The sequence below is a fragment of the Crotalus tigris genome, unplaced genomic scaffold (assembly GCF_016545835.1).
Source record: "Crotalus tigris isolate CLP2741 ecotype Arizona unplaced genomic scaffold, ASM1654583v1 scf7180000021196.354758, whole genome shotgun sequence".
Taxonomy (NCBI): Eukaryota; Metazoa; Chordata; class Lepidosauria; order Squamata; family Viperidae; genus Crotalus; species Crotalus tigris.
Genome location: NW_024098392.1, coordinates 29,233 through 47,642, shown reverse-complemented (window position 1 = coordinate 47,642; position 18,410 = coordinate 29,233). Strand labels below are relative to the sequence as shown.

The 18,410-nt window shown below is 45.4% G+C and overlaps 1 protein-coding gene across 1 annotated transcript; it reads left to right on the top strand.

Moving 5' to 3' along the window:
* Positions 1-1,336: 1,336 nt before the first annotated feature.
* Positions 1,337-12,275, top strand: LOC120320170 (2-acylglycerol O-acyltransferase 2-A-like). Its single transcript, XM_039369687.1, has 6 exons — positions 1,337-1,430; positions 3,377-3,555; positions 6,962-7,166; positions 9,214-9,388; positions 9,730-9,929; positions 11,925-12,275. The coding sequence occupies exons 1-6, from the start codon at positions 1,337-1,339 to the stop codon at positions 12,077-12,079; spliced, it is 1,008 nt and encodes a 335-aa protein (XP_039225621.1). The 3' UTR covers positions 12,080-12,275.
* The last annotated feature ends 6,135 nt before the right edge of the window (positions 12,276-18,410 follow it).

Genomic DNA, 18,410 nt, shown 5'->3' with positions numbered 1-18,410 from the left:
TGAAGAGCACTGGGCCCAGAACAGAGCCCTGGGGCACCTCACTACACACTTCCCTCCATGTAGATGCGGTGACCACGGGGATGATGCAACTATTGTCATGTGTGAAAAACGGTCATAAGTCGCTTCGGTGCTGTTGTAACTTTGGATGGTCAGTAAACGAACTGCTGTAAGTCAAGGACATTAATTTTTCTAGTCTGGTTCTCCATCGGGCAGAGAACATCCTTCTGCAAGGTAAGGAAGGAAATAAACGTGGCAAAGGTTTCATGTGGGTGGCTTTTTTTTTTTAGTTAGGACTAAGTGGTGTCTGGGTGTGTAAAAGCCCTGCCTCTCCTTGCACAATTCTGCAGAGTGCAAGTAATGGCCTTTCACCCATCACTGCTGGATGTCTTCAGATTGGGAAATCAGGCAATCTGGAACATTCTCTCGTGGAAGAAAGATACGCCAGATGGAAAAAATCGGCTTCAGAGTTTCTGCCGTCCCCCTAATAAGGCAGGCTCTCAAACCAGCATTCAAATATTTTAAATTATTTGAGGATTCTGACCATACGGCGGGAAGAAGCATTGGAAAAACGGGAGAGCCAGCACAGCAGAAGACTCTAACCCAGAAATGGCTCCTTAAATGGGTGACGGATCCCAGCAGGCCATAGTGGTTAATGGGCTGGTCTAGTGGTTAAGGGGCTGGTCTAGAAACTGGGAGTCAGGGAGTTCTAGTCCTGACTTAGGAATGAAAGCTGGCTGGGTGACTTTGGCCAGTCACCAGGAGAAGGTGAGGTCTAGTCCTGCCTGAGGAGATATGAAAGCCAATTGGGAGACTTTGAGCTAGTCCTTCTATCTCCCAGCCTATCCCACCTCACAGGATTGTTGTTATCGGGGGGGGGGGGAGAAAGAAGGAATATTATGCATGTTTGCCACTTTGTATTACATATAAACTAATAAAGGTGGGTTAAAAAACAATCTCATAAACCCACGAAGAGGGGTGCAGCATGCTTTCCAATGCTCCATTGGCTCTTTCCCAAGAGGAGGAGGTGCACCAGAAGGAAGATGGGTCCCTTCCAACTTCTCTTGAACGTTTCTACTGCTTTTGGGTGAGGTGGCTGAGACGTAACAGAGAAGCAAGAATTTATGACCCAGCCCTACACACTGAACCGGTCCAGAGTGCCAAAAGGGGCCGGGTTTCCTACAGATTTCCACATTAATTATTGTAATTACACCCAGCACCGTGTTCCTCCTGGGCGGGCAGAGGCTACAGACTTTTCCCCTTCCTCCCACAACCAGCACCACAACGTTGGGTCAGCGTCTTCAGTCCGAAGAGGGTGGAAACGGGCTCGGCTGCTAGGATGAAGATTGAATTTGCTCCTCTCCACATCCCGTGGGAGAGACGGCTTCAGACGGCTTCCGTGCTTCAATGGCTCATCAGTTTTTTGTGCATGGGTAAAAAAAAAAAGGTTATTCCTAATTAAGGGGACGTTTTGAAGGATATGGATGTTGCTGGGGGGGGGGGGAAGGAAGGGAGGGGGCTGTCTTTTAAGGCAGAGGTCCCCAACCTTTTGAGCACCAGGGACCAGTTCCATGGAGAGAGGTTTTTCCGTGGACCGGAGGGTGTGTGTTCTTGTGTGCTGCCTACATTCCACATATGGGGCTTTGCTTGTTTGTGCGGACCTGTTGCTGGAATGCCACGGTCTGGTACCGGAACACGGACCGGGGATTAGGGACCCCTGTTTTAAGGGGTTGCCAGGAAAATCTCCACCGGTGGCTGCATTGCGCATCAAAACAGAGAACATTTTGCAGAAATAAGACTCTGAGATGGACAGGGATCCGTTTTGCAAGCTCCTTCAGGCAGGGATCTACCTTTCTTTTTTGTTGGCCTCGACTTACAACAATTCATTTAGTGACCAACGTCACAAGGGCACTGGAAAAAGTGTCTTATGACTATTTTTTCAAGCTGACAACCGTCGCAGCAGTCCCACGGTCAGCTGATCAAAATTCGGACGTTTGGCAACTGGTTCATATTTATGATGGTCGCAGCATCCTGGGGGAATCACGTGATCCCCTTTTGTGACCTTCTGACAAGCAAAGTCAATTTGGGAAGCCGGATTCACTATACAACCATGTGGCTCTCCTTGATTAGTTTCCTGGATGAAACTAATCAAGGAGGGAAGCAATCTGGAACTAACGAGAAATTTCCTGACAGTGAGAACAATTATTCACCAGAATGACTTTTCTCCATAAATCGTAGGTGGTCCATCCCTGGAAGTTTTGAAGGAGGGATTGGACAGTGTTTCTCTGGAATGGGATAAGGTCTCCTGCCTGAGTAGGGGGTAGGACTAGAAGACCTCCAAGGTCCCTTCCAACTCTCTGTTATTCTGTATTCTAAATTGAATCATGGGAGGCAAGAAAAAAAAATCTGCATTTCTACTCACCACCAGCACTTATTTGATTTACCAAAAGAGAAATTCTGCGCAAAAGTTTTTTTCAGGGGCTAGGACAGAGGTAGGCAACCTTGGCTCTTTTATGACATGTGGACTTCAACTCCCAGAATTCCTCAGCCAGTATGAGGGAACTATGGCCCCTTCATGACTCGTGGACTTTAACTCCCAGAATTCCTCAGCCAGCATGGGGGAACTATGGCTCCTTTATGACTCGTGGACTTCAACTCCCAGAATTCCTCAGCCAGCGTGGCTCAGCTTGGAAACCTCCCCCTTTCCCCTCAGGATGGCTGGCTCAGGAATTCTGGGAGTTGAAGTCCACGAGCCATAAAAGAGCCAAGGTTGCCTACCCCTGGACTGGACAGTCACTTGTCTGAAATAGAATAGGGCAGTGATGGCAAACCTTTTAGAGACCAAGTGCCAAAAACTGGCCCCGCCCCACTCCATCCCCTGCTGTGCCCCACTCCACCTCTGCCCCACCCAATTCTCCCACTGCCCTGCCCCCACTCCGCCCCACCCTGCCTGCCTGCAAGGCCACTCACCGCCTCCAGGGCCCGTTGCAAATCGCCCAGGCAGCCCAGCAGTGCCATTGCAGCCATGCCCTCTGCCCGCGCCCCGCAACATCAACTGTGCATGTTGGGGCGTGAGGGCAGAGTCTTGTATACACTGCCTGGCTGCCATGTCCTTGGCTGCAACTCTCCTCCAAGGGGATTCCTGGTGAGGAGGGGATCATGGAGGGAGGCAAGGCGGGGCAACGGAACGTGTGCCCACAGACAGGGCTCCGAATGCCGCCTCTGGCGCCTGTGCCATAGGTTCGCCACCGCTGGAATAGGGAGCAGGGGGCTGGACTAGAAGACCTCCAAGGTCCCTTCCAGCTCTGTTATTCCTGATTAGGGAAACGAACGCGTTAACGTGAAAGACCCCTAACAATTCTCCCTTTTCTTCCTCCAGCTCAGTGCTCCATTGCCCTCTTCATCCTCCTCCTCTTCACACGCTTCTGGCTGATCAGCGCCCTCTATGCTGTCTGGTGGGCGTTCGACTGGGACACCCCGAGCAAAGGTGGGCGGCGCTCCCACCGGGTGCGGAATTCGGTCGTCTGGCGATACGTGAAAGATTATTTCCCGATCACGGTACGTGTCCCCCTAGAGGGAAGGAGTATAATGGCATGGGAGAAAGACCTTGGGAGACGGGGACGAAGAGATGCTGCTTAGGGAACGAGCGGATAAGAGGCAGCAGAGCCTCCAGCTGCATAACGGGTGGAGAAAGAGGCTGTCAAGGGGATGACGGGAGATTTATACAAACCATCCTTGACTTACAACCATTCAGTTAGTGACCGTTTGAGGTTACAGCGGACCTGAAAAAAGTGATTTTGGGGTAAAAAATCAATGGGGTAAAACTCAATCACTGTCATTTAACGGATAAATGATGATTGTATTTTATGATTATGATCATGATTTATCGCTTGTTGCTTGCATGTGCACTGAGAGATGATGCAGCAGAGACAAATTCCTTGTGTTTCCCATCACACTTGGCCAATAAAAAATTCTCTTCTCCTCTCCTCTCCTCTCCTCTCCTCCTCCTCCTCCTCCTCCTCCTCCTCCTCCTCCTCCTCCTCCTCCTCCTCCTCCTCCTCCTCCTCCTCCTCCTCCTCCTCTTCCCTTCCCTTCGCTCCCATGCCATGCCATGCCATTCCATTCTTTCCCATTATTCTGTATTCTATTCTATTCTCTTCTGTTCTGTTCAGCCATTTGTCTGAAATGGTACAGGGTTTTCTGCCTGAGCAGGGGGTTGGACTAGATGACCTCCAAGGTCCCTTCCAGCTCTATTACTCTATTCTATTCTGTTCTGTTGTGTTATGTTCTGTTGTGTTCCGTTCTGTTCTGTTCTGTTCTACTCTGTTCCGTTCCATTCTGTTCTATTTCTATTCCATTCAGTAGTGGGATTCAAATATGTGAACAACTGGTTCTCTGTGTAGATGCCACTTCTGGAACTCCATTCTGGGCCTGGGCAACAAAAAATTAGCTACGGTTCTGCCAAAGTGGTGTGAACTGGCTGAATCCCCCCACTGATTCCATTCCATATTTTCTTTTCTTTTCTATTCTGTTCTGTTCTATTCTGTTCTGTTCTGTTCTATCCCATCCCATCCCATCCCATCCCACCTTCTATTCTATTCTATTCTATTCTATTCTATTCTATTCTATTCTATTCTATTCCATTCTATTCTATTCTATTCTTAGCAATGGAAATTTTGGGCTCAATTGTGGTGTATCACAATTTCATGTAGATATTTCCTCAGCCCTCCTTCTGACCCCCACAATATACAGGCCTCTGATGGGAGGTAGGCTGGTTGCAATGTTTTTTTTCCTGCAGTCCTATCTATCTGACGGAGTCTGTGCCTGCCTGGTTTGACTGTTGTACCAAACTGTACCAATCTATGGAGATTCTCAGTCATCCAGGTCATAGTTATCCCAAAGATGTTTTATTTTTTTTCATGAGGCAAGTGGACTTTCTTGTTTTTCTTTGACGACAAAGCTGAAGAAGCTTCTTGGATGAGTAGCGAAACGTCTTCAAAGAAAAACCAGTATGTCGAATGGCCTTGTGGAAAAAAAAAAAGAATCTTTCAGACAGATGATAATTTTACGTCAAGACATTGATATAAAATTTGCCAAATTGAAGAGGATCACCCATGGCACCACAGGCTGGCAGATTTCCTACTCTGCCAATGCACAGCGCCCTGCACTTCTACTGGAGATGGGGGCGCCGTCTGATCACAAAGCTGGATTGCCTACATCCAGACAGGGTTGCTTCACAAGTGCCGCAGCCTAAGAAACCGAGGCACTTGCAAGTGAGTAATCCGGTTTGGGCACGCAACTATGGACCAGGGGCACTGTGGGTGGTAGCTGTGGTTTGCAAGGTGTCAGAGCCGCTCTCATACAAAGTGGCCCTGGAAGATGGTCGTGTGCTCTGCAGGCACATTGACCGGCTGCATTAGATGTTACCACGCCACTTTTCCACTCCTGACTCTGCTCTGGGGAGGGGGTGGAGGAGGAACACGATTGCGATTGTGCATCTGAGTCTGTCAGTGAAAGCGGGACATTGCGATCGCTGAACAGGGGCTTTGCCAACGAGGCTGCTCCTAACTCAGGCACTGCGCCCACGGGACATGGCTCTCAATGGGCTTTTCACGCTGCTCCTGCTTCAGGCATTGCGCCCACGGGACATTGTTCTCCATCGGCTTTTCACGCCGATCCGGTGGATTCTAATCCACCACCGCAGGACTCTGGCTCAGGCTTACCGGAATAGGCCAGCCACAAGGCAATGGACAAAGGCTCGGGTCTACCGGAACAGGCCAGCCTGCTATTGTGCCTTTTGAATGTGTGTGATCTTTGAACCACAAACAATGCTTTGTAGTGTCAAAGAACCAGGGGGGAGGGGTGTAATGTATTGAGTTAAATTTATGAAGCAGGTGGCTGGAATCTGTGCAGGAACGGTTAGCAGACCACGTGGCCTGCTAGCTAGACTTGCTGTCTACAAGGCTGATTATTATGCATTTGAACCGGAGAATGCTGTACTCTCATTGGCTGATATCGCCCAGAGCTGAATATATAAATAGGGGTGGAGTAAAGCTTGTCAGTTTTTTTTTTTTACCAATAAAGAAGTACTTGTTTCTATTTCTGCCTCTTCAATGCTGAACCAAGCAGAAAACAGAACAGTTATGTCCTGTGTTGGATTTTTGGGTGAGGAGTTGCTGGTTCTAGGGGTCTTTTTCTAATCCCATAAGCTCCAAGCTTCCTAGCTCCGATCTTTCTGAAAGGATTATCAAATCTGCATTTCTACAGAGCTGGTTTCTGCTTGGGGCAGAGAGACTGGGGGCGGGGGGGGGAGTTGTTTCTGCCTAAGATTTTCTCCGTTATTCCTTTGGGGAAGTATAATATTCTGCCTTTTTAATATTCCCCAAAATATTTCTTTCTCTGGGTGACTTTGGGCCTCTCTCTCTTTCCCTCCCTCCCTCCCTCCCTCCCTCCCTCTCCTTCCCTCCCTCTCCCTCCCTCCCTCTCTTCCTCCCTCCTTCCCTTCCTTCCTCCTTCCCTCCATCCCTCTCCCTCTCTCTCCCTCCCTCCTTCTCTCTCTCCATCCCTCTCTCTCTTCCTCCCTACCTCCTTCCCTCCCTCCCTCTCTCTCCCTCCCTCTCTCTTTCTGCCTCCCTCCCTCTCTCTCCCTCCCTCTCTCTCCCCCCCCTCTCTTTCGCTCTCAGGGTGCTGTTGGGGGGAAAATAGAAGGAGGAAAGTGGGGTTGGATATGTTCACCACCTTGGAATTGGATTGGATTTGAATTGAGCTGAATCCTTTATTTGGCCATGTGTGATTAGACACACAAGGAAATTGTCCCCAGTGCAGAAGCACTCAGTGTACATGCAAAGCAACAGATTCCTTATCATCATAACACCAGTAAAAGGGGGGGAGTAATTAATTCTGGATATAAATAAAATAAATAAATAAGAATGGACAAGTATGCTAAATGCCTTTGGTCTTCCAGCTGGTGAAGACGGCAGATTTGGATCCATCCAAGAACTACATCTTCGGCTGTCATCCTCATGGCGTCATGTCGATTGGCGGCATCATTAATTTCACCACGGAAGCCACCGGCTTTTCCAAACATTTCCCAGGCCTGAAGCCTCACCTGATGACGTTGAGTGTGCTTTTCCGAGCCCCCTTTTTCCGGGATTACGTGATGAGTTTAGGTAAGCCGACTTGGAAGGGATTTCTGATTCATTGGGAAACTTTTGGAAGAGCAAAATCAATCAGTCAATCAGAATAGAGCTGGAAGGGACCTTGGAGGTCTTCTAGTCCAGCCCCCTGCTCAAGCAGGAGACCCTATATCAGGGGTAGGCAACCTTGGGTCTTTTATGACTCGTAGACTTCAACTCCCAGAATTCCTGAGCCAGCCATGTTGGCTCAGGAATTCTGGGAGCTGAAGTCCACAAGTCATAACAGAGCCAAGGTTGCCTACCCCTGGCCTATACCTTTTCAGACAAATGGCTGTCCAGTCCATTCTTAAAAACTTCCAGTGATGAAGCACCCACAATTTCTGTAGGCACCTCGTTCCACTGGTTGATTGTTCTCACTGTCAGGAAGTTTCTCCTTAATTCCAGGTTGCTTCTCTCCTTGATTAGTTTCCATCCGTTGCTTTTTGTCTTGTCTTCTGGTGCTTTAGAAAATAAATTGATCCTCTCCTCCTTGTAGCAGCCCCTCAAATACTGGAATGCTGCTATCATGCCCCCCCCCCCAGTCCTTTTCTCTAGACCAGGGGTAGGCAACCCAAAACACTCAAAGAGCCACTTGGACCTGTTTTCCACCAAAAACAAAACACTGGGAGCCGCAAAACCCTTTTGATATCTAAAATGAAGATAACACTGCATATATCCTTTTTTTACCTTTAATATATATATTTTAAAGGTAAAAAAAGGATATATGCAGTGTTATCTTCATTTTAGATGTCAAAAGGGTCTCTCTCTCTGTCTCTCCTTCCCTCCCTCCCTCTTTCTTTCTGCCCTTGGTCTGCCAGACCTCTTCCCTCTCTCTCCCTCTCCTTCTCTCTCTCTCTTCCCCCCTCTCTCCAATCTGCTGCTCACCTGGCAAGTTGGCTTCAAGCTGTTCTCCAATAAGCTCAGGGGTAGGCAACCTCGGCTTTTTTATGGAGTTCAACTCCCAGAATTCCTGAGTCAGCATAGCTGGGCTAGCTAGCTCTCTCCTGCCCTTCCTGCCTCCTGCTTCCTGCAGAGATGCAGCCAAAGCAGGAGCCCCACCCAGTAAGCTCTCTTTTTTCAAGAGAGAGAGAGAGAGAGAGAGAGAGAGAGAGAGAGAGAGAGAGAGAGAGAGAGAGAGAGAGAGAGAGAGAGAGAGAGAGAGAGAGGGTGGGGAAGTGTAAGTGCCTCTCTCTGTCTCTGTGTCTCTCTGCAAATGGCAGAGGAGGCTGGGAGCCACAGGGGAAGGCTCAAAAAGCAGCATGCGGCTCCGGAGCTGCAGGTTGCCGACCTGTGCCCTAGACTGGCCATATCCATCTTGAAAGCTTTTTCCCTTTTAGGGAATGCTGGAGATCCTGTGGGAATTTGGCCAGATTTTGCTCTGGCGGAAAGGTGGGGAAAAGTCTTCTTGGAGAAAATTGGATTTCATCCCATTTACAGATTGTCCTTGACTCCTTACGATTCATTTCGTGACTGTTCAAAGATACAACAGCACTGAAAAAAGGGACTTAGGTCCGCTTTTTACACTTACGACCCTCGCAGCATCTCCATGGGTCATGTGATCAAAATTTGGACGCTTAGCAACTGACTCCTATATACGACGGTTGCAGTGTCCCAGGGTCATGTGATCCCTTTTGCAACCTCTTGCAGCCAAGCCAAATCAAAGGGAGAAGCCAAATTGGAGCACTTTAGAACTGCAGTGATTCGCTTAACAAATGTGGCAAAAATGGGGCTCAGTTGAGGTCGTAAGTTGATGACTCTCTGTATTGGTGACCTGAATGGACAAGAAGGAGGAAATTGTATGTCTTCCCTCCAGAAGTTGCGGGTGCTCCAACACTGGAGGTTTTCAAGAAGAGACTGGACAGCCATTTGTCTGAAATAGTAGGGTCCCCCGCTTGAGCAGGGGGCTGGACTAGAAGACCTCCAAGGTCCCTTCCAGCAATGTTATTCCCTGTTAAGGCTATTTAATGTGTGTGTGTGTGTGTGTGTGTGTGTGTTGTACGGGGCTTTAATGTTCTTCTTTTTCCTGCTTTGCGTCACCCAGGTGTAATTCCCTCGTCCAAGGAATCTGCTTCCTATGTCTTGAGGAAGAAGGAAGGTGGGAATATCATAATCATATCTGTGGGAGGGGCTAAGGAAGCCCTAGATGCCCATCCCGGAACTTACACCCTGGTGTTACAGAACCGCAAGGGCTTCGTTCGGCTGGCCATAGAGAACGGGTAAGTAGGAACAGTTTCTGGCGGGTCCTGATCTTCTTGTACAATGTACATCACATGCAGTGGTGGGATTCAGGTGGTTCACACTACTTCGGCAGAAGCAGTCGCTATTTTTTTGTTACCCAGGCCCAAAATGGACTTCCGGAAGTGGCATCCACACAGAGAACTCGTTGTTCACCTATTTGAATCCCACCACTGATCACATGAAGTATTACCGTTTTTCCCTTCCCTATGCAAAGCTTGAGAAAGAGTGCTCAAATCCATTATTTGCAGCCACCCAGCCTTCCTTGGTTATCTCAACCTGTTTGGTTCCATCTCTCCTTCTGGTTCCTCTCGGTTCCTAGCACGCCGCTCGTCCCCGTGTTCTCTTTTGGAGAGAATGAGCTGTATGATCAGGTCGAAAACCCCAAAGGATCCTGGGTGAGGTGGGCACAAGACTGTTTGCAGAAGATCATGGGATTCTCCCTGCCTCTCTTCTACGCCAGAGGGATCTTCCAGTACACCTTTGGGTTTGTTCCATATCGGAAGCCAATCTTCATCGTGGGTAAGTCCGTGTTTCTTCCGTGGCATCCAGAAATGAGAGGCAGGTAAAACAAGGAGGGCGAGTTGGCAAAGAAAGAAAGCTACAATAAGGCTGAAGAAAATTGGGGTTTTGACTTATTAGTGAGAATTAAAATAGAACACACTCAAATAGACAAGATGTGTACTTTGAATACTAGATTTTGTCATGAGCTGAGATAAATAAAGCTTTGGTCATTTAAAATTTGGAAGTATAAATATTAAAAGTTAAATTTGAATATTGGTTTGCTTATGAAGGTTGAATATAAAAGTAATTAAGATATATGTAAGCTAAAACTCTGTTGATAAATGTAATAAAAATGTTTTTACTTAGCTGCTATAGTAAAAATTACTAGCTTAAATATGAGATAGTAGAAACCAAAAGAAAAAGAGAGGAAGTATTTAATGTTGACATAAGAGAAATTTTGATTACTAAATTTAAGACATTTGGAAATTAATAGAAAATAAGAATGTTATATTGTATTATTAATTAGTTGATGTAAGATGGTGAGAAATAAAATATATTGAAATGGATAAGACGTGTATCCTGAACATTAGCTTTTGGGTTGAATTGGGATAAAGCAGCGGTTCTCAATCTTCGTGTGACGGCGACCCCTGTCACACAGACGTGCCGCGCATGCGCGGCCCCCATGCGTGGCGCCCCATGCACGGCGTGCATGCATGGCGGCGCCCCCATGAGCGGCGTGTGTGCGCGGCGGCGCCCCCATGTGTGGCGCGCGTGCGCGGCGGTGCCCCCTTGTGCGGCACCGCCCCCTGGGTGGAAAATGGCGGATCGCGTTGTTTCGCGACCCCCGTAAAATGGTCGATCGACCCCAAATGGGGTCGCGACCCATAGGTTGAGAACCGCTGGGATAAAGGGAACTGTGGTTATTTAAAACTTGGAAAGTATAAATGTTAAATGTTAAATTTAAATATTAATGGGAAACTAAAAATTGGGAAAAACTAATTAGGACATTGATAGTCTATAAAGATTGAATGTTAAAATAACTAAGATAGGTATAAACTAAAATTATTGATAAATGTAAGAAAGTTATTTTTATTTACTTGATATAATAAGAATTGCATTAGTTTAAACATGAGACAGTAAACACAAAGGGGAAAAGAGAGGAAATATTTAATGTAATAGTTTGAGACGTGTACTAAAGATATTTGTGTGTTATTGAATTATCGATTAATTCAGCCGCCATGTTGCTTTTTAAATATTTAAATGCAAAACTAGAAAATCAATAAAACTTTAAAAAAAACAAAAAAACGAAGGATCTGCTGGACGCATTCTTCCTTCTTTGAGGATTGTTTGAGGTTTCCTCTTATTAGCCTTCCAAGAGAGGAAACACAACCGGATATGCTAAGGCAACGTTACAGAAAGTCCTCGACTTATGACAATTGGGCCCGACATTTCTGTGGCTGGGACATTTGTTCAGTGAGCGTTGGCCCATTTTACAACATTTCTTACCACTCTCTTTAAGTGGATCACTGCAATTGTTAAGTTAAATCTCATGGTTGTTAAGTGGATCTGGCTTCCCCTTTGACTCTGCGTGTCAGAAGGTCGCAAAAAAAGGGATCACGTGTCATCCCGGGACGCTGCAACTGTCGTAAGTACATGCCAGTTGCCAAGCCTCTGAACGTGGACCAGGTGACTGTGGGGAGGCTGCAACAGTCATAAGTGTGAAAAATGGTCCTAAGTCCCTTTTTTTAGTGCCAAAGAACTATCTATAGTGCATCTTAAACAATATCTATAAATTGCCTATGGTCGCCTTTGGTGAAATGGGTGGCACACAAGTTTAAATAAAATAAAATAATAAAATGAAGTAATAAAATAAAGTAAAGTTAGTCAAGTATAATAAAATAAAGAATAGAGTAGAATAGAATAGAATAATAATAGAATAATAATAGAATAGAATAGATAAATTAAATTAAATTAAATTATTAAATTATTATTTCTCCCGTTTGATCCCTCCAGTGGGAAAACCCATTCAGGTGGGGAAGAAGCACAATCCCAGCCAAGATGAAGTTGACGAGCTCCATAAGAGATACCTGGAGGCGCTCTGCAAGCTGTTTGAGGAGCATAAATTGAAGTACAACGTGCCAGAAGACACGCATCTCTCTTTCGTATGAGTTTGCCAGTGAAACGTCTGGAAGAAAACCACTAAGCTTTGAAAGCACCAAGCAACCCACAATTTAACCCTGAGCTATAGATATTCTCGTCCATCAGTTACCAATGCATACATAACAACACTGGACCCAGCATGAGTAACAAGGTTATTGTAACCAGAGCTGATAAGGATTTGGTGTGCTGGAGAACGGGAGGGGAAGCCCGTGTTGTTGTTGTTAATTGTGAAGTCGTGTCCGACCCATCGCGACCCCATGGACAATGTTCTTCCAGGTCCTCTACCATCTTCTGGAGTCCATTTAAGTTCACACCTACTGCTTCAGTGACTCCATCCAGCCATCTCATTCTCTGTCGTCCCCTTCTTCTATTGCCCTCAATCTTTCTCAGCATTAGGCCCTTCTCCAGTGAGTCCTTCCTTCTCATTTGGTGGCCAAAGTATTTGAGTTTCAACTTCAGGATCTGGCCTTCTAAAGAGCAGTCGGGGTTGATCTCTTCTAGGACTGACCGGTTTGAACGCCTTGCAGTCCAAGGGACTCGCAGGAGTCTTCTCCAGCACCATAGTTCAAAGGCCTCAATTCTTTTGCGCTCAGCCTTTCTTATGGTCCAACTTTCACAGCCATACATTGCAACTGGGAAAACCATGGCCTGGACTATACGCACTTTTGTTGGCAGGGTGATGTCTCTGCTTTTTAGTATGCTGTCTAGATTTGCCATAGCTTTCCTCCCCAGGAGCAAGCGTCTTTTAATTTCTTGGCTGCAGTCCCCATCTGAGGTGATCTTGGAGCCCAGAAAAATAAAATCTGTCACTACCTCCATTTCTTCCCCATCTATTTGCCAGGAATTGAGAGGGCCGGATGCCATGATTTTGGTTTTCTTAATGTTGAGTTTCAAGCCAACTTTTGCACTCTCCTTCTTCACCTGCATCAAGAGGCTCTTTAGTTCCTCTTCACTTTCTGCCATTAGAGTGGTATCATCTGCATATCTTAGGTTGTTGATATTTCTCCCGGCAATCTTAATTCCAACTTTTGATTCATCTAGCCCTGCCTTTCTCATGATGTGCTCTGCATATAAGTTAAATAGGCAGGGCGACAGTATACAGCCTTGCCGGACTCCTTTTCCAATTTTGAACCAATCAGTGGTTCCGTGTCCAGTTCTCACTGTTGCTTCTTGACCTGCATATAGGTTTCTCAAGAGACAAATGAGATGGTCTGGTACTCCCATCTCTTTAAGAACTTGCCACAATTTGTTGTGATCCACACAATCAAAGGCTTTTGCATAGTCAATGAAGCAGAAGTAGATGTTTTTCTGGAACTCCCTAGCTTTCTCCATGATCCAGCGTATGTTGGCAATTTGATCTCTAGTTCCTCTGCCTCTTCGAAATCCTGCCTGTACTTCTGGTAGTTCTCGATCCACATACTGCTGGAGTCTAGCTTGTAGGATTTTAAGCATAACTTTACTAGCATGTGAAATGAGTGCAATGGTGCGATAGTTTGAACATTCTTTGGCATTGCCTTTCTTTGGAATTGGAATGTAAACTGACCTTTTCCAATCCTGTGGCCACTGTTGAGTTTTCCAAATTTGCTGGCAAATTGAGTGTAGCACTTTTACTGCATCGTCTTTTAAGATTTTGAATAGCTCAGCTGGAATACTGTCACCTCCACTAGCTTTGTTGTTGCTCAGATTTTCTAAGGCCCATTTCACTTCACATTCTAGGATGTCTGGTTCGAGGTCAGTGACCATCTCATTGTGGTTATCTGGGATGTTAAGCTCATTCTTGTATAGTTCTTCTGTGTAGTTTTGCCATCTCTTCTTAATCTCTTCTGCCTCTGTTAGGTCTCTGCCATTTTGGTCCTTTATCATGCCCATCTTTGCATGAAATGTTCCCTTCATATCTCCAATTTTCTTGAAGAGATCTCTGGTCCTCCCTATTCTGTTGTTTTCTTCTATTTCTTTGCACTGTTCATTTAAGAAGGCATTCTTATCTCTTCTAGCTACTCTCTGGAATTCTGCATTCAATTGGGTGTATCTTTTTCTTTCTCCCTTGCCTTTCGCTTCCCTTCTTTCCTCAGCTATTTGCAAAGCTTCCTCAGACAGCCATTTTGCTTTCTTGCATTTCTTTTTCTTTGGGATGGTTTTAGTTGCTACCTCTTGTACAATGTTGCGAACTTCCATCCATAGTTCTTCAGGCACTCTGTCTATCAGATCTAATTCCTTAAATCTATTTGTCACCTCTACTGTATATTCATCAGGAATATGATTTAGTTCATACCTGAGTGGCCTAGTGCTTTTCCCTACTTTTTTCAATTTAAGCCTAAATTTTGCAACGAGAAGCTCATGATCTGAGCCACAGTCAGCTCCTGGTCTTGTTTTTACTGACTGTATAGAGCTTCTCCATCTTTGGCTGCAGAGCACATAGTCAATCTGATTTCTATGTTGACCGTCTGGTGATGTCCATGTGTAGAGCTGTCTCTTGGGTTGTTGGAAAAGAGTGTTTGTTATGACCATCGTATTCTCTTGACAAAATTCTATTAGCCTGTGCCCTGCTTCATTTTGTACTCCAAGGCCAAACTTGCCTGTTATTCCGGTTATCTTTTGGCTTCCTACCTTAGCATTCCAATCCCCCATGATGATAAGGACATCATTTTTTGGTGTTAATTCTATAAGGTGCTGTAGGGCTTCATAAAACTGGTCAATTTCATCCTCTTCAGCACCAGTGGTTGGGGCATAGATTTGGACTATTGTGATATTGAATGGTTTGCCTTGGATTCGAATTGAGATCATTCTGTCATTTTGGGGATTGTATCCCAGTATTGCTTTTCCTATTCTTTTATTGACTATGAAGGCTACTCCATTTCTTCTGAGGGATTCTTGCCCACAGTAGTATACCTGATGGTCATCTGAGTTAAATTCACCCATTCCTGTCCATTTTAGTTCGCTGATTCCTAAGATGTCGATGTTCAGTCTTGTCATCTCTTTTTTGACTACGTCTAGCTTGCCTTGATTCATGGATCTTACATTCCAGGTTCCTATGGAGAAAAAATCTTTACAGCATCGGACTTTCCTTTCACCACCAGATATATCCACAGCTGAGCGTCCTTTCGGCTTTGGCCCAGTCGCTTCATTCTTTCTGGCGCTACTAGTACTAGCCCTCTGCTCTTCCCCAGTAGCATATTGGACACCTTCCGACCTGAGGGGCTCATCTTCCAGCGTCATGTCTTTTTGCCTTTTAGTACTGCCATCTTTTCATGGCAAAGATACTGGAGTGGTTTGCCATTTCCTTCTCCAGTGGATCACATTTTGTCAGAACTCTCTGCTGTAACCTGTCCGTCTTGGGTGGCCCTGCACGGCATAGCTTATAGCTTCATTGAGTTACGCAAGCCCCTTCGCCAGGACAAGGCAGTAATCCATAAAGGGCCGGGCTTCAAGCTAATTGGGGAATGTGATTTATGACAGCTAATTGGAGGAGGGAATTGTGCTTGGATACTATGTGTTCAGGGGAGGGGAATTTACTTTTTGGCTTGATTATGTTAATGCCAATGCTATGCTCTTCAAAATAAAGATTCTTTAAGGTAAACAATGTCTCGAAGTTCTTTGAAGAGTTTTATCTGTCGGAACCATGACAAAAGGATGGTGGAAGTAATGGAACTGGCAGAGATGGGAAAAATTGGTAGCTTTGGTTTTATCAGGGTGAGCAATGTGGCCCCTTTACGATCTGTGGACTTCAACTCCCAGAATTCCCGAGCCAGCCAGGAAATTCTGGCTCAGGAATTCTGGGAGATGAAGTCCATAGGTCGTAAAGGGGCTATAATTCACCCACCCCTGGATTAGAAGAAAGATTCATTTTAATGCTGATTGGAATCCCCTTTTGGACTTTCTGCGTGAAACGGAAAAAAATGAAATTACGAAATATGCATTTGATGATTAGATAGAATAGAAAACAAAAATGAAAGCTATGTTGTAAATTTAGATCAAGAGGTTCATGGAAGTTGATACTTATGTGTTGTGGAAAAAAAGTTGGATTTTTTGGGGGGGGTATATTTCTGTTTAGTTCTGCACTTTTGGCTTTGTAACCTCTTTCATTCTTTGCTTCCCCCCCTTTTCTATCTTAATTATTGGTTCCTGTTAATTTTTATCTCACTCGTTTAAAACAGAGGTCTTCAAACTTGGCCCTTTAATGACTTGTGGACTTCAACTCCCAGAATTCCTCAGCCAGGGTGCCTCAAGATGTATGGACTTCAGCTCCCAGAATTCCATGTGGTATCGCTTCAAGAATTCTAAGAGTTAAAGTCCACACATCTTCAAGTTACTAAGGTTGAAAAACAATGATCTAATTGTTTGAAGAGCATGGCTTCTACCTTTGTAATATTTGATTATAGGATCAATAATTTGGATTATTAATTAATTAAATTTAATTTAGAATATTGGAGACTTTTAAAATGAATGAACTAGTTATGTGGTAACCGTTAAAAGAAGCAAGGTTATTTATTATCCATTGATAGGATTAAGTGAATGGTCCTAACTTAATGAGTACTGATTCCCAAGGTCCCTTTTTTTCTCCCTCCTTGCATGAAGAAGGGAAATTTGGCTGGAAACACGATTCCATCTTTCTATAGAAGGGGTCAACCTATTTTTCCAAAGCACCAGAAGGCCGGACAAGAAGCAACGGATGGAAACTCATCAAGGAGAGAAGCTACCTGGAACTCAGGAGAAATTTCCTGACAGGGAGAAGAATTAACCAGTAGAGATTGGACAATTACATAATAATAATAATAGTAAAGTTGGAAGGGACCTTGGAGGTCATCTAGTCCAACCCCCTGCTCAGGCAGGAAACCCTACACCATTTCGGAGAAATGGCTGTCCAGTCTCTTCTTAAAAACTTCCAGTGTTGGAGCATTTACTGCTTCTGGAGGCAGGCTGTTCCACTGATTAATTGTTCTCACTGTCAGGAAGTTTCTCCTTAGTTCTAGGTTGCTTCTCTCCTTGATTAGTTTCCACCCGTTGCTTCTTGTCCTGCCTTCAGGTGCTTTGGAAAATAGCTTAATTCCCTCTTCTTTATGGCAGCCCCTGAGATATTGGAATACTGCTATCATGTCCCCCCTTGTCCTTCTCTTCGTTAAACTAGACATACCCAATTCTAGCAACCGTTCCTTATATGTTTTAGCCTCCAGTCCCCTAATCATCTTTGTTGCTCTTCTCTGTACTCTTTCTAGAGTCTCAACATCTTTTTTACATCGTGGTGACCAAAACTGGATGCTGTATTCCAAGTGTGGCCTTAACAAGGCATTGTAAAGTGGTATTAACACTTTACGTGATCTTGATTCTATCCCTCTGTTAATGCAGCCTAGCACTGTGTTGACCTTTTTGGCAGCTGCGGCACACTGCTGGCTCATATTTAAGTGATTGTCCACTAGGACTCCGAGGTCCCTCTCACAGTTGCTACTGTTGAGCAAGTTACTCCCTACATTACCTGCACATTTGGTTTTTCTTGCCTAAATGTAGAACCTTACTTTTTTCACCATTGAATTTCATTTTGTTGGATAGCGCCCAGTGTTCAAGTCTGTCCAGATCCTCCTGTATCCTAAGCCTGTCTTCTGGAGTGTTGGCTATTCCTGCCAGCTTGGTGTCGTCTGCAAATTTGATGATTTCCCCATCTATCCCCTCGTCCAGATCGTTGATGAAGATATTGAAGAGCACTGGGCCCACAACAGAGCCCTGGGGCACCCCACTACACACTTTCCTCCATGTAGATGCAGTGACCATGGGGATGATGCAACTATTGTCATGCGTGAAAAACGGTCATAAGTCGCTTCAGTGCCGTTGTAAGTTTGGACGGTCAGTAAACGAACTGTTGTAAGTCAAGGACATTAATTTTTCTAATCTGGTTCTCCATCGGGCAGAGAACATCCTTCTGCAAGGTAAGGAAGGAAATAAACGTGGCAAAGGTTTCATGTGGGTGGCTTTTTTTTTTTTAGTTAGGACTAAGTGGTGTCTGGGTGTGTAAAAGCCCTGCCTCTCCTTGCACAATTCTCTCTCTGCAGAGTGCAAGGAATGGCCTTTCACCCATCACTGCTGGATGTCTTCGGATTGGGAAACATTCTGGAACATTCCCTCGTGGCAGAAAGACACGCCGGATGGAAAAATATCGGCTTCAGAGTTTCTGCCATCCCCCTAATAAGGCAGGCTCTCAAACCAGCATTCAAATATTTTAAATTATTTGAGGATTCTGACCATACGGTGGGAAGAAGCATTGGAAAAATGGGAGAGCCAGCACAACAGAAGACTCTAACCCAGGATTGGCTCCTTAAATGGGTGACGCATCCCAGTAGGCCATAGTGG